Source organism: Neoarius graeffei, chromosome 3, assembly GCF_027579695.1.
Source record: "Neoarius graeffei isolate fNeoGra1 chromosome 3, fNeoGra1.pri, whole genome shotgun sequence".
NCBI classification, from domain to species: domain Eukaryota; kingdom Metazoa; phylum Chordata; class Actinopteri; order Siluriformes; family Ariidae; genus Neoarius; species Neoarius graeffei.
Genome location: NC_083571.1, coordinates 58,489,034 through 58,503,749, shown reverse-complemented (window position 1 = coordinate 58,503,749; position 14,716 = coordinate 58,489,034). Strand labels below are relative to the sequence as shown.

Here is a 14,716-nt window from a genome sequence, read left to right as displayed (position 1 = left end):
TCCTGCTCAGATACAAACTTTTTTTTCCCTCTAACATTTAATTTTGTGCTGGAAAACGAATGTTTGGACTCTAAAATGTTTCTGTACTGACTAGATAATGTACAAGTCATAAAATAGGAATCTGTAACAGTTTGTGTGTTGGGCGGCACGGTGGTGTAGTGGTTAGCGCTGTCGCCTCACAGCAAGAAGGTCCGGGTTCGAGCCCCGTGGCCGGTGAGGGCCTTTCTGTGTGGAGTTTGCATGTTCTCCCCGTGTCCGCGTGGGTTTCCTCAGGGTGCTCCGGTTTCCCCCACAGTCCAAAGACATGCAGGTTAGGTTAACTGGTGACTCTAAATTGAGCGTAGGTGTGAATGTGAGTGTGAATGGTTGTCTGTGTCTATGTGTCAGCCCTGTGATGACCTGGCAACTTGTCCAGGGTGTACCCCGCCTTTCACCCGTAGTCAGCTGGGATAGGCTCCAGCTTGCCTGCAACCCTGTAGAAGGATAAAGCGGCTAGAGATAATGAGATGAGATGAGTTTGTGTGTTTTGGGGGGGTGGAAGGGTGCTTAAGACTTTTATATTATTTATTTATTTATTTATTTATTTTTGCTAAAGTGTAAAAAAAAAAAAAAATCCACAGATCCCCGTGTTGGTTTTATTTCACAAGCATTGTTTAAAATCTTCAAATATATTTCGAGCCATCGCACTTTCTATTCTTTTGCACATTAGGTCTGGGTCCACTGTGGTGCTTGGACCCCGAAAACACGTCTAATAACTTGGATATATTGCGAGTTGTGATTTCCACAACTGTAACAAACTCAACAAAACATCTTTGGCTATACTAACGAGCACGTGAGTTCGGTCCAGACTGATATTACTGATAAACTTGCAATGACTTGTTGAAGCTTTGGACGAGTGACCAGTCACACTCTGAACTGAATAATGTCTATGGGTATAAATACGGAGGCGATTTATAGAAACTCGCATGCGTCGATTGGTCGTGAAATTCGGATTGTTTCTCGAGAATCACCTCGAGCGACTCGGCAAAATGGCAGCCAATCGCTTCGTCACCGTAAGTGAGGAAGAATTAGGAATTATGGAAGGAAAATGTTCTTAAAAGCACTAAAAACGGTATGAAGTTTGGTCTAAAACTATTCAAAGGGAAGGTGGAATCGTGATTTTATTTTATCCATTTCAAAACAGAAGTATTTCATGTGACTCGGTGTAGATAAGTGACACATCTGTGCTGTGCCATTATTACATTTGCACGCTGCTTTTTGAAGATTGAAATAAATGATTTTTTTGCATAATCACCTGTGTACTAAAACAATTATCCACCTCAGGCTCAGTGAATATCGGTGAATAATAACCTCAACTTCATCTCGGATATTATTCACTTCACCTTCGGTGAATATCTCATCTCATTATCTGTAGCCGCTTTATCCTGTTCTGCAGGGTCGCAGGCGAGCTGGAGCCTATCCCAGCTGACTACAGGCGAAAGGCGGGGTACACCCTGGACAAGTCGCCAGGTCATCACAGGGCTGACACATAGACACAGACAACCATTCACACTCACATTCACACCTACGGTCAATTTAGAGTCTCCAGTTAACCTAACCTGCATGTCTTTGGACTGTGGGGGAAACCGGAGCACCCGGAGGAAACCCACGCGGACACGGGGAGAACATGCAAACTCCACACAGAAAGACCCTCGCCGGCCACGGGGCTCGAACCAGGACCTTCTTGCTGTGAGGCGACAGCGCTAACCACTACACCACCATGCCACCCCCTCGGTGAATAACTGTTAAATATACTGTGTGTGTGTATATATATAAAAATACTGTAACATTTTTTTGTGTTACAGTACATGTGTTTGCTTTTTCTTTCAGTACTTTTTTTATTACAAAAGCAGACACATTTAATAAAATGACAATTTAATCAACTGAAACTTGTACAAAAACTTTAAGTTTGCATTTTAAATGCTGACTGCAACATTTGCAAAACTTTTTTTTTTTACAAAGGTACTTAAAATGTCCGACACACGGACTTTTTGTCGTTCTAAATCGACCGTTAGGCCTAGTTCGGATGAAATTACACTATTAAACTGATCACTGAATGATTTGTTTTTCTGAATCTTTACTACTTTGTTGTTCGCTAGAATACCATTTTGCGATTTCACACTTAAAGGCTCGGTCCCACTGGCCGATGGACACAAAACGTATGCAAAAAGGACACAGCGGACGAGCAAAATTTCGGGGGTGGCTCTATCCGTTTTCATCCGCTCCAGAAATGGACAAAAATGGCGAAAATTTGCGAAAACAGAACGGAAAAGAACGGACGTGGGTAGTATATAGCGGGGATGTTAAACGCATGTTCATAGGAAGCCTAGCGGATGGAAGTGGATGACAGCTCCGAAGGGGTTACCGGTGATAACTGAGAAGCGGACGCATAGCAGAAAGAGCGGATGCATAGCGGATGAAGAGGATGCATCACGTACGCCTAACGGAAACAAAGGGGATGTTGCGCGGATGTATATCGGATGCAGACCGTTCACTGCGCATGCGGAGGGTATGAATTGCGTCTGCTCCGCGGATATAAAGGGATGCAGCACGCACGCCGTCAGCATAAAGCGGAAAGACGTGCTGGCGGCTACATCGATACATCTCTACTACTAGATGATTTTCTCCCCCTTTTTATACAAAATATCGATTGTCCGCTAGGTGTCCTTCTACATACTCTAGACATACTCCAGACATCCTAAATATACGAGATACATCCCAGATATAAACGCTTTGTCCGTTTTGAATACTTTATATACGAGATGCATACGCTTACATCCTTTCTATTTCCGTGCTACTAACGATGAATAGACGTTTCATGTACCTTATCTTTCCTCCCTCTTTCCGTTTTCAGCTGCAGCGGATGTGAGTTGCGAGGATGCCCAGAGGATGCAGAGAGGATACAGCAGACGTTTAACGGATGATAACGGACATAGAACGTTTGTTGCTCGTATATGTCGCGGATTTACATCGTACACGGCGGAAAGTTCATCCGTTCTAAAAGTTTTGTGCAGCTCAAAACTTTTTGCGCGGATGAAATCACAGTGGACGGATGCTCGATGGATAGAGCGTATGAAGCACGTATGCAATGAGTACACAACGGATGCATAGCGTTTTCCAACGGATGGCAAAGATTTTTTTACGTTTTACATCCTCTTTGCATCCGTAAGTGCAGTGGGACCGGGCCTTAAGCAAATGTTTGAAAACTCCAGATCTCCTTCCTTCATGGTGGCTGACATTTTTTTGTGCCGCATGCGCAGAGCTGATTTGATTCTATATTCTGCGCGGAATGCAGGGCTTTCCACAAGCGCCGGCTGCCGGCATACAGCCGACTACACAATTAAGTCCAGCCGGCTACTTTAATGACTATTATTTTTGTAGCCCACAGGCTCTAAATATTAATTTTCGATTTTAATAAAATTAAATGTTTATCTAACGGACTGACAGTAATGGCAAACTGAACCGCACTCGTGGCTCAGGTGGATAAGGCGCCATACCATAAATCCGGGGACCCGGGTTCGATTCCGACCCGAGGTCATTTCCCGATCCCTCCCCGTTTCTCTCTCCCACTCATTTCCTGTCTCTACACTGTCCTATCCAATAAAGGTGAAAAAAGCCCCAAAAAATATCTTAAAAATGTTGAAAAACCGGCGTTTAAAAGAAAAAAAAAATTTCAACCGCACAAACAGCACTCACCTGGCCGGTGGACCGGAAACAGAACATTTTTTAATAATGACCCAAGTGAATATTCATTTCACTGGCTTTCCAATTTAATAGGATGTTTGTGGTGGAGGTGTTATAGGAAAATAATCCACACTGGGGTGGTGTAATGCAGACCGATGTTAATCAGAGAAGCCTGATTTTATACCGGACGCATGGTTTTTCTACGCATGCGTAGAAGTAGAATTGTTCACACACTCGCCCCGACATTTGGGAAATTTAAAAGTAGCAAGATGTTAAAGCCAAAGCATCAGGGTTTGTCAGGTTCCCAATTCGAACTGTAAAACGTTAATAATTTCATGCAAAGCAACGTCCAACACACTGACGAGCTCTGTCTCTCTTAAAACATTTCCGCCATCGTCTTGATTGTCGTCATGAACTGTGTTTCAAATTGAAAGCTCTGACCTTACATTCAATATACTCAGTCAATAAACTACCGTTTTTTTCCGCACTATAAGGCGCACCTAAAAGCCCTCAGTTTTCTCAAAAGCTGACAGTGCGCCTTATAATTTGATGCACCTTATATATGGATCAATATTGGTTAATCACGGCTACCGTAGTCAGGGGGCGTCACCGTAGTAACAACGGTAAGAACGCGGTAACGGTCCCACACCATTTGTGTGTGTCAGAGATTTTATTTGAGGATATATATATATATATATATATATATATATATATATATATATATATATACACAGGCTGACTTTGTGTGTGTTTGAAGACCCCAAAATGGCTCCTTTGAAGAGACACGCTTACGACGCAGAGTTCAAACTCAAGGCTATCAGTCACGCAGTAGAACATGGAAATAGAATTCGGGCACTGAAGAAGAAGAATTCGAGGGATTCGTGGATGAGGAATGAACTGATAAAGTGAAATGATAAAGTGAGCTTTACGTGTTTCTTTTGTGTGTTCACAACTGAACAAGGTTGGTCATATTGTGAATATGAACGTTAACGTTTCAACAACGTTGAGTTATTGATTTATTGTTGTATTGTTATTGCTTTGCACTATTTTGAGAGTTACTATATTGTGATTGCACTAACGTTTGATTTACCGTAATGGTATCGGTTTCTTTTACATGTTTACTGAATCGAGGAAAAGTTCCCCTCCACTACGTGATTAAAAAAAAGTTGCACTACTTGTTATACCATGCTGTTGTTAAGAGAGAATCTGTTTTGCGAATATACTACGTCACTGACATTACCTCGGGGAAAACAATAAAACTTTATTCGTTGTGGGAGTGAACGGAGTTGTCAGAACGCTGGTCTGTATTATATTAATAAAGTTTGACTGCTAACTTATCTGTTTTGTTGACATTCCCTTTAGCGCAGCTCCATCTAGTGGATGCATAACGCAACCCCAGCCACTACTGTAGGTTCTATTCTATGCGCCTTATAATGCGGTGCGCTCTATATATGAAAATAGTTTTAAAATAGGCCATTCACTTAAGGTGCGCCTTATAATCCGATGCGCCTTATAGTGCGGAAAATACGGTATATGGTTTTGAATGGTGATGTTGGTTTTAATTTGAAATAAAATGATGAAAGAAATAATACAGATAAAACTAAATCTTTGATGTGAATACTCTTCAGAATTTGGCAAAAATTATGCAAATTTGTGGAAAAATGGCGGCTTGATCTGGGACATGATAAATGGTCGACTACATCGCATTCCCTTAAAAAGGTTGTAGTCCACTGAAAAGTCTACAGTTATCACTAATTGTATTTTAAGTTGTAACTTTATACACCTAAGGATTGGTGCGCTCACAGAATAATCATAACCGTAATAAAACATCATGCAAAATATTTGATCACCGTTGTAACTCCATTTTCCGCAAACCCAAAACCAATACGATCGTGTGTTTTGATCTAAACAGAAAGCCTCAGGGTCGAGGTCACTACCTCACCAAAAGTAGGAACTTAAAATCACTACGCCATATAAACATTTAGTTATAAATCTGCGATTTTGTTTTTTAAAACGAAAGCTGAAAGTTAGGTATAGAATATGTTTCTTCCAGAATGTTCCGATGGTAGCTGGTCTTGTATGAATTTCTGAGCTATAAAATGAGTTGTGGTCTATTTTTTACCGTAGCGTGTTATTTGTGTGCGGGGAAGGACACACATTAACAATTTGCATGTGTAGAATGAAATTTTCCACTCCAGCAGTTAGAAGTTGATCGCGCTTCTATTTGCGGTCTTTCTGTTACGCGGGTGATCTGTTCGGACGTTATCACTGAAAAGGTGAGTTTTGAGAGTTTTATTTTGTTTTAGTCCTGCAGTATAAGGCAATAGAATGTTTCTTTTTCATCTTACTTTCATATATCGTAGTGTTTGCGTATTTTTGGCCAGTATTTTGCAACCATGGTCAATTTAGATCGAACTTTTGATAGAATCTACAGTCAGTCATTTTGCCCCGCCCCCGCCTCGCGCTCCGTCCGGTGCGGTAGTGATGTCCCGTTGCGCGACCTTCAGCCGGTACAGTCACTGTTCTTTTACCACCGCCGTTATTCTCATCTTTCCGGTGTGTTCTTGATTTTTCCATTGTGTCCTATTTCGCCATATCAAATACCCAAAATGTATCATATTTAAGTGAATAATCAATTCAGTCATCATGACTTGGCATTTTTAACCCAAGCAATCAAAAAGAGGAAATTTATTTAATATTTTCACTCCTCTGTGAAGGAGGGGCTTTAATTCTTCATGATGTAATTATTTTATATGTAAATCAGTTTTGCAAAAGCATTTGGATTGTAATCAAAAACATTTTCCACAGTGGAGGCCAGATAAAGCAAGATGCTATCTTTATTCTTATTAAACATGACAAAAGAAACACTGAGTGTTAGGGAAATGCAAAAAAAATAGTAAAATTAGAAAATGTATTTTTTGACCATAATGTCCCAAATGAGAGACCGGTTTCTGAGACGGACCCATAAACTAATCTCGAAGAAGCACAAGACACTTATGCAAAGCAGCCATTTTGGTGACGAGATTTTTAAAATTCAAACACTGACCCTAATAGGAAAATGAATTTGAGTTCGTGTTAGTACTCAGTAGCGATCTAGAATAGTACATACAAAGTATGTGATTTGAGACGCAACGCTAGTTTGGTTCGTGGAGGTAGAACTATCGGAGTGCAGGGTGGCAGGATGGTATTTAAGAAAAAAAAAAAAGACTAAAATACCTTTTTGGTCTAAATTGTTCATTTAAATGTGGCTTGCCTGAATATGACTCTTCGTAGCATTTCAAAACTTTAGCCCGCAAAATCCGTCTTCAATATTTCTAATATTATTCTTTATTAAGTAATTGAATGGAACAAATAAGGAGACTGATATTACATTTTGTGTTTCCCATTTTGGAAAGTGTTTCATATCTGGAGGCCACTGATGCCTGCACGATGAGATTAAATACAACAACATCGTGAGAAGACATCTGTGTAGAAAATCATGGACACATGTATCCAGACTAAAATTAACATGACAACCGAGTTTGGTGAAAAACAGTAGGCCTGTAATTTTCTCAGAGGACGAGGAAGGAGGGAGGAAAACGTTGGCATGGCTGATCTGGGTGGAAATGAAATCGCTGTAAAATCCTGTGAAATAGGACATTGCTCCAGGAGACCATGTAAAATGAATGTTCAAGGCCAGCGTGTATGTAGGGTAGAACCAACAAACTAGGGATCGACTGATATGTTTTTTTCAGGGCCGATACCGATTATTATGGAATTGGGATGCCGATAACCGATATGTGCAACCGATAAATGTAAGCATTATAATTCACATGAAATTAAACATAGCACACACTGACACAGACCTTCATATCCATGAAATGTATGTTTAATTGTAAAATTGAACATGAAATTTTGTGCAGGGAGATGCCAGCAGCATTTGTACAATAAAGTCAAACATTAGTTAGAATAAAATGAGAAATAAAATAATAATGAAATAAATATTCACCGATTAAAAAAAATAAATCACTCCCTACTATATTACAGCTCACCATTTTCAGTGGAAAATAAATGAAAATACACTCTGGATTCTTCTACACTAAGAACTAAGTAAGACTTACCAACTTCAAGTAGTTTTTAAATAACAAATCAAGTGTAGGGAGCTGCCTGCAGCATTTTTTAAAAAGTACAATCAAACATAAAGTAGGCTATCACTCCCTATTATGTAACAACTTAACAAGTAACCATCTACATTCTAATGCTTTTAATGCCCAAGCCTAATATTCCCAATTTAGGAGGATTATACTGTAGTGAAGGAAGCATTACATGGAGTTTCAGCGAGACTAGTTGGTTGTAGGCTAATTCAAGTGCTTCCTTCCGTAAGCTAAGTTTGCCTGGCTCACAGATGCAAATGGACAATTTTAACAAGTAGTAGATGAAGAATGTAAACATATAATGATGTTGTGCTTTTGCAATTTGTGTTTGTGACTTATTGCGGCAAAAGCAGCGTGTCCTTACCTTGAAGTGGGATCTGCTTCTGCCAGAGTGCTCATACGGCCGCCTTGAAACAGTTCACAGCGTTTAGCTACGCGTGTTGATTGGCTGTATCCCTTGTGCCGCTTCTGCCCGAGTGCCCGTATGGCCGCCTTGAAACAGTTCACAGCGTTTAGCTACACGTGTCGATTGGCTATATCTCTTGTGCCAAACAAATCGGATGTTGTGGTGGGCGGGACCGTGTTCTTGAACTCAGAGAGGCGAGTGCAGGAAAGGACGTGCAGTGACAGTCGCGTTAGGAGCGAAATGGCTGCAAAAAGGCATGTTATTGGCGGAAATTATGGCCGATACCGATAACCCTAAAAATGCAGAATATCGGCCCGATATATCGGCCAGGCCGATTATCGGTCGACCCCTACAACAAACTAATGACAGGTGAACTTTTCTTGCATTCAGTTGCATCATCTGTTCAGTGCATGCCCTTAAAGTCCATATTCTGGACCAATGTATATGAAAGAATGTCCCTTTACACACTCATCCAGAAGGGTAATTTTGCACAAGGCCATCTGTCTACAGCAGAAAAAAATAAAATAACAAAACGCATCTGGAAAAATCCCAAGGGAGTCTGGAGCCAGATTCGTGATGTCACCTGCGGAAGCGCCAGCAGGCTGCGAGAGCTTTGCACGGTTTCAGTGCACAGCCTGTGTAGACCAAGCGCTCCCATTTCTCTCTCATTGTCCGGTCTTATGGAAATCGATGAGTACTAATCCCATCAAGATTGGTGTTGCTACACCCTCCTACAATACATCTGTTAACCATTTTAATAATTACGTGATAACGTTGAAGAAATTTGCAGAAAACCACCAGGTTGTTTTCTCATAAACAAACCAGCGCTGACGTAGGATTCAGAGGGAGGCGTCCCGCACGCGACGTCACGAAAATCAGTGTTTCCCAGGAAATCCAAACGCCAAGTTTTTTCAGAGGCGGACCAATTCGCCTCAAATGGCTTGATTTCAACTTAATTTTTCTGGTATTGCGCAAAATGTGACCGATAGTTGACCAAAGTTTAATATAAAATAGGAGAATTACATTAATCTTGCTCCTGAATTTACCCGTGATATGCACTTTAACATCATCTCATCGTGACTTGGCAGTAACGACCAAGTAGATTTAACATTTCTCTTATGTTTCTGATGTTTAAAGCTCTGTCAGTGCTGTAATTGGCTCTGAGTCTTGGTAGAGTTTTCTGAAATATTGCCTTGCTTCTGAAACTTAACTGAAATCATGTTATCTGACCCCCCCCCTCTCTTTCTTTCTTTCTTTCTTTCTTTCTTTCTCTCTCTCTCTCTCTCTCTCGTGCTTCAGGCAAGAATTAAGAAGATCATGCAGACGGATGAAGAAATAGGCAAAGTAGCTGCTGCAGTTCCTGTCATAATCTGTATCCTTGCAATCAGTTATTTTTTTTAATTCTCTCTATTGGCTCTCTTGCTGTATTTTCCAGCTGAAGTTAAGCACCAACTATTGAGAAGACTGGCATCGATGCATCATGTTTAATGTTTTCTTACTCCTGTTAGATTGCAGTAAAAGTGCCCTGACTAGAGATAAACACGACGTGCCCATTAGGCTCCTTTACTCTGGCGAAAAAGTGATGTAGCCCTCATGGCTGATCATCAAATGGAAGAAACTGTGATGTTTTATTGCAAATAATAATTCATGATGTCAAAATGCCATCACGGTGGTGTAGTGGTTAGCGCTGTCGCCTCACAGCAAGAAGGTCTGGGTTCGAGCCCCGGGGCCGGCGAGGGCCTTTCTGTGCGGAGTTTGCATGTTCTCCCCGTGTCCGCGTGGGTTTCCTCCGGGTGCTCCGGTTTCCCCCACAGTCCAAAGACATGCAGGTTAGGTTAACTGGTGACTCTAAATTGACCGTAGGTGTGAATGTGAGTGTGAATGGTTGTCTGTGTCTATGTGTCAGCCCTGTGATGACCTGGCGACTTGTCCAGGGTGTACCCCGCCTTTCGCCCGTAGTCAGCTGGGATAGGCTCCAGCTCGCCTGCGACCCTGTAGAACAGGATAAAGCGGCTACAGATAATGAGATGAGATGAGAAAATGCCATCTAGGGTGTGCGTCCAGTGGAGAAACCATGAAGCAGTGTTTCTCAACCACTGGGCTGCCATCTAGTGGGCCACTTTATTATTATTATTATTATTATTATTATTATTATTATCAATTTTTATTTATGTATTCATTCATTCAAGTTGAAGTAATTTTTTTTCTTTTTTTTTAAACTCGTAGTAGGCAGGGATGAGAGTTTTCCGCTTTTCGGCGGATTTCCGCTTTTTCTGAGTAAAAAAACAACATTTTTATATTATCAGTCCTCTCAATAACTGCCAGCAACCGGCGATTTTGCCGCCTACAAACGCTCCATTGCCGGCTACTCACAGTGGTTTTTTAAAGAATTGAAATTTGTACTTCATAAAAATAAAATTTTGCATTCAGGATTACTCAGAATTCACCATTTAACATCTACATTTTCAAAATTTTCCGGGGAAGGACCCCCGGACCCCCCTCTTTTTTTTTTTCTTTTATACATCGCGGCGGCAGCTAACACAGCCTCCGCTCAGCTTACGCTTAACATGGATCCCAGACGTCCGCTATTTAGTGGAATTCCGCTATTTTTCTAGCCAAAGTGTTGTTTTTTAAAATATGCTTAAGTAAATTGACCAGCAGAATACGTTCTGATTTGGTTTGCCTGTTTAGCGATGTTTTCATCGGCTTCGTTTGTTCTCGTTGACATTCGGGAACACTCGGAAGTTAAATTGATGTAAATACCGCGAGACTGTACGCGATAGAACGAGAAAACAATATGGCTGCGCCCATTTGCTAGAAAACGTGTTTTAACTCCGTTCGTGCTTTTGTTTCTAACGCGTTGAACTTAATTCAGTATGTCGTGGAAAGCGTAGTTGCGCTTAGCCAGAGAGGAAGTTGGATCCAAGAAGAGATTAATGAATGTGATGAATACAGAACTTGAAACAAGAGCTCATGCGAACAGATTAGCCAAGAAACGATCCAAAAGAGCACTGCAGGAAGATCAGAAAAAGCAGAAGGAAAGATCAGAGAAACAAAAGCAGAGAAAACTGGAGGAAAGCTCTCAGAATGCACCCCAGAAAAGAGCATTAAACTCCTCTGCAGTGAAACCTTTCAAAAAGAGAGAGGTTTAAATCAAATATCTCCAGTATTTGCTGTACATATGGATATATCTAATATTACTGAAACACTGATTTCTGCTCATATTCATGATTTTTGAAAAATGAATGTGGCTTATATTAGACTAGGATTGACATTAACTCAAAAGAAAAAAATAAACCCCTTCGCAGTAAACGTCATTCATACGTAAGAGGAAATTGCGCGCGCAGCCTGGACTCAGAAAAGACTCAGCGACGGTCAGACTGACTTTTGGCGACGGTAGAGACGAGAAGAAATATTTGGAAGAAATGCCTAGTTGTTGCGTTGTCGGGTGTCAGAATCGTAGCAGTGATGGGGTTAAAATGTTCAGAATTCCAGCAGGATCTCACCCATTCCAAAAAAATCGCCGACGTCTATGGCTACAAGCCATCGAACGTGTAGACTGGGATGAAAGCACCATCAAAAATGCAGCGCCCACTTCATCACAGGTAAGATCAGGCTATTTATTAAATCTTTTTTTTTTTTATTCTTTCTAGTCTTCGTTTATTGATGTAGCAAAATACTTTGGTAACGTTTGTCTGATTAGCTGGGTCATAGTTACACAATGTAATGAATATTGTTAGCATGTTAACTTAGCTTTGCATGCAGTTTTGTTTGTAGGAGATTACTTACCCTGCCATACATGTGCAATTGTCTGTCAAAACGTAGCCTTCCAGCTTGTTGTATACCACCCAGGCTTCATACATAGCAACCTTCTGACCTTGACGCTGACTTGGTAAGGTTTTTTGACTTCAGAGCACAGAAGTTTTCATCAATTTCAGTGTAAAACACGTTCTCTACATGCCCGCACATAACATAATCATATGCGTCTAAAGACTTGTAGGCACGAAGTTTTTCGTGGGTGTACACTGAAGTCTTGTCAATAATGCCGCTTTTCCACTACAAACGCGGCTGAGTTGGGCTGAGCCGTGCCGTGCTGAGTCGGGCTGAGTTGAGCTGAGTGGGGCTGTTGGAGTTGCATTTCGAATACAACCGCGCTGAACCATGCTGGCTGGAAGTGGGTGGACACATTGGGTGGAGTTAGCGAAAGTGGGTGGACGTCACGCGATGTTGTTAAGCGGCGCAAACAGTGACATCAGTGAGCTTTTAAGCGGTAGTCTCACGACCCGGAGAGTAAACGATAAACATGGAGTCGTTAGTGTTGCTGGTCTTGGTGCTGTGGCTTGTTGTCACCGACAACGCCAACAGATACTGGCAAGAGCGTATAGATGAGGCGAGGCACATAAGGCTTCCGTAATTCTTAATTCTTCTTCTTCTTCCGGGTTTACGGTGTTTACAGATCCCAGCGTGCTCGCGGGGCGTGTGTGGGCATGTGAGGACACTCCTCCTCACCAATCAGTGCACAGGGGAGTGTCTGCTCACGCCCCTAGCCTCACTCGGCTCGGTTTGGCTCGCTTCAGCCCCACTCCAAAACTGTGCGAGTTTTGGGTGCTGAGCAGGGCTGAAGCGAGCTGAGTCGTGCTGCTCTGAGGTAGTCGAAACGCGAGCCGTGTCGGGCTGAAGCGAGCTGAAAAAGGGTAGTGGAAAAGGGCCATAAGGTCCGAGTATATATCTGGCCATTGTATACCAGGGAACTTACTAACATCGTCCGTCCACTCTTTAATTAAATACGGATCCGGTAGGCGATGTCCACTTGTTAGAGTTAACTTATTTATGTAGCATTCTCGATCTTGTAACGACAATTGTTTGGCATAATCTGACAGCTCATAATGCCGGTCTATGGGCAGCGCCATTGTTTCTGAGTCCAGGCTGCGCGCGCATCCTGGCAACGGTCCGTTTGTTTACAAACATGCGAAGGGGTCTACAGGACTTCACAGTGCTGTGCAAACAAAAATAAATTGCAGTTGGACTTCAATAAAGACATTTAGTGTCCTATCACAGTGCTACAGCATACTGAAATCTCACTTTACAGAAGCATTTTAGAACTGCAAATTGCATACGAAAACCAACTCAGTCACACTCTTCTTTTCAAATGAAACTTCCCGTTTAACAGACCTTTCTCCATCACTTACTCTTATTGCAGCAGCGCGCGACAAGCCTCACCATGAACTACGGGTGACTCGCAGGGCCAAATTAGAATTTGCGTTAACGGCACCATTTTTTAAAATCGCGATAAATTGAGATCGCGTTAATGCGTTATCGCGTTAACTTCGACGGCCCTAAAAAAATTTATAAAAATTAGACGAAAATGTAGCTTTGAAGAATATACTTGCCTAAATATTCCACTGATTTTGTTATAGACCCCTTCGCATTTCTTTAAACAAACGGACGGTTGCCAGGATGCGCGCGCAGCCTGGACTCAGAAACAATGGCGCTGCCCATAGACCGGCATTATGAGCTGTCAGATTATGCCAAACAATTGTCGTTACAAGATCGAGAATGCTACATAAATAAGTTAACTCTAACAAGTGGACATCGCCTACCGGATCCGTATTTAATTAAAGAGTGGACGGACGATGTTAGTAAGTTCCCTGGTATACAGTGGCCAGATATATACTCGTACCTTATTGACAAGACTTCAGTGTACACCCACGAAAAACTTCGTGCCTACAAGTCTTTAGACGCATATGATTATGTGCGGGCATGTACAACTTGATTAACAATGGGACATTCATATTCATTTTGTTTTAATCAAATGATGCCAGTGATGTGATGGCAATGTGGCTTTAGCTACAACAGCAAATCCCAACACTAAACAGCAATTTGCAGGAGGTAATGGCATGAAAGGAATGATAGTGTAAAGAGTGCAGCTAAGAGAAATCAGAGCTGCGTAAAAAGCGAGAGGCAGAGAGCAGAAATGAAACTGAACGGGGCGGGAGCTACAGTAGGTTAGAGCAGTCAACGTAAGTTGGCATTTAGAGTGAGGGCACACAATTTTACCTTTCCATCCTTGCTTTAAAATTGTGATTTTCGGCATACACAAATAATGATGGCACAAAATCTGGACTGCTTGAGTCAAGCGAGACCTCTCCTACAAACAAAATTGCATGCAAAGCTAAGTTAGCATGCTAACAATATTCATTACATTGTGTAACTATGACCCAGCTAATCAGACAAACGTTACCAAAGTGTTTTGCTACATCAATAAATGCAGACTAGAAAGAATAAAAAAAAAAAAAAGATTTAATAAATAGCCTGATCTTACCTGTGATGAAGTGGGCGCTGCATTTTTGATGGTGCTTTCATCCCAGTCTACACGTTCGATGGCTTGTAGTCATAGACGTCGGTGATTTTTTTGGAATGGGTGAGATCCTGCTGGAATTCTGAACATTTTAAC

At 41.6% G+C, this 14,716-nt stretch overlaps 1 protein-coding gene across 1 annotated transcript in view; it reads left to right on the top strand.

The window, feature by feature from the left end:
* The window catches only part of drap1 (DR1-associated protein 1 (negative cofactor 2 alpha)), a 49,105-nt gene that overhangs the window by 8,601 nt on the left and 25,788 nt on the right, over positions 1–14,716 (top strand). The window contains exon 2 of the mRNA XM_060917051.1: positions 9,562–9,634. Coding sequence (XP_060773034.1) covers positions 9,562–9,634 — 73 coding nt within the window. The remainder of the gene's footprint in view (positions 1–9,561; positions 9,635–14,716) is intronic.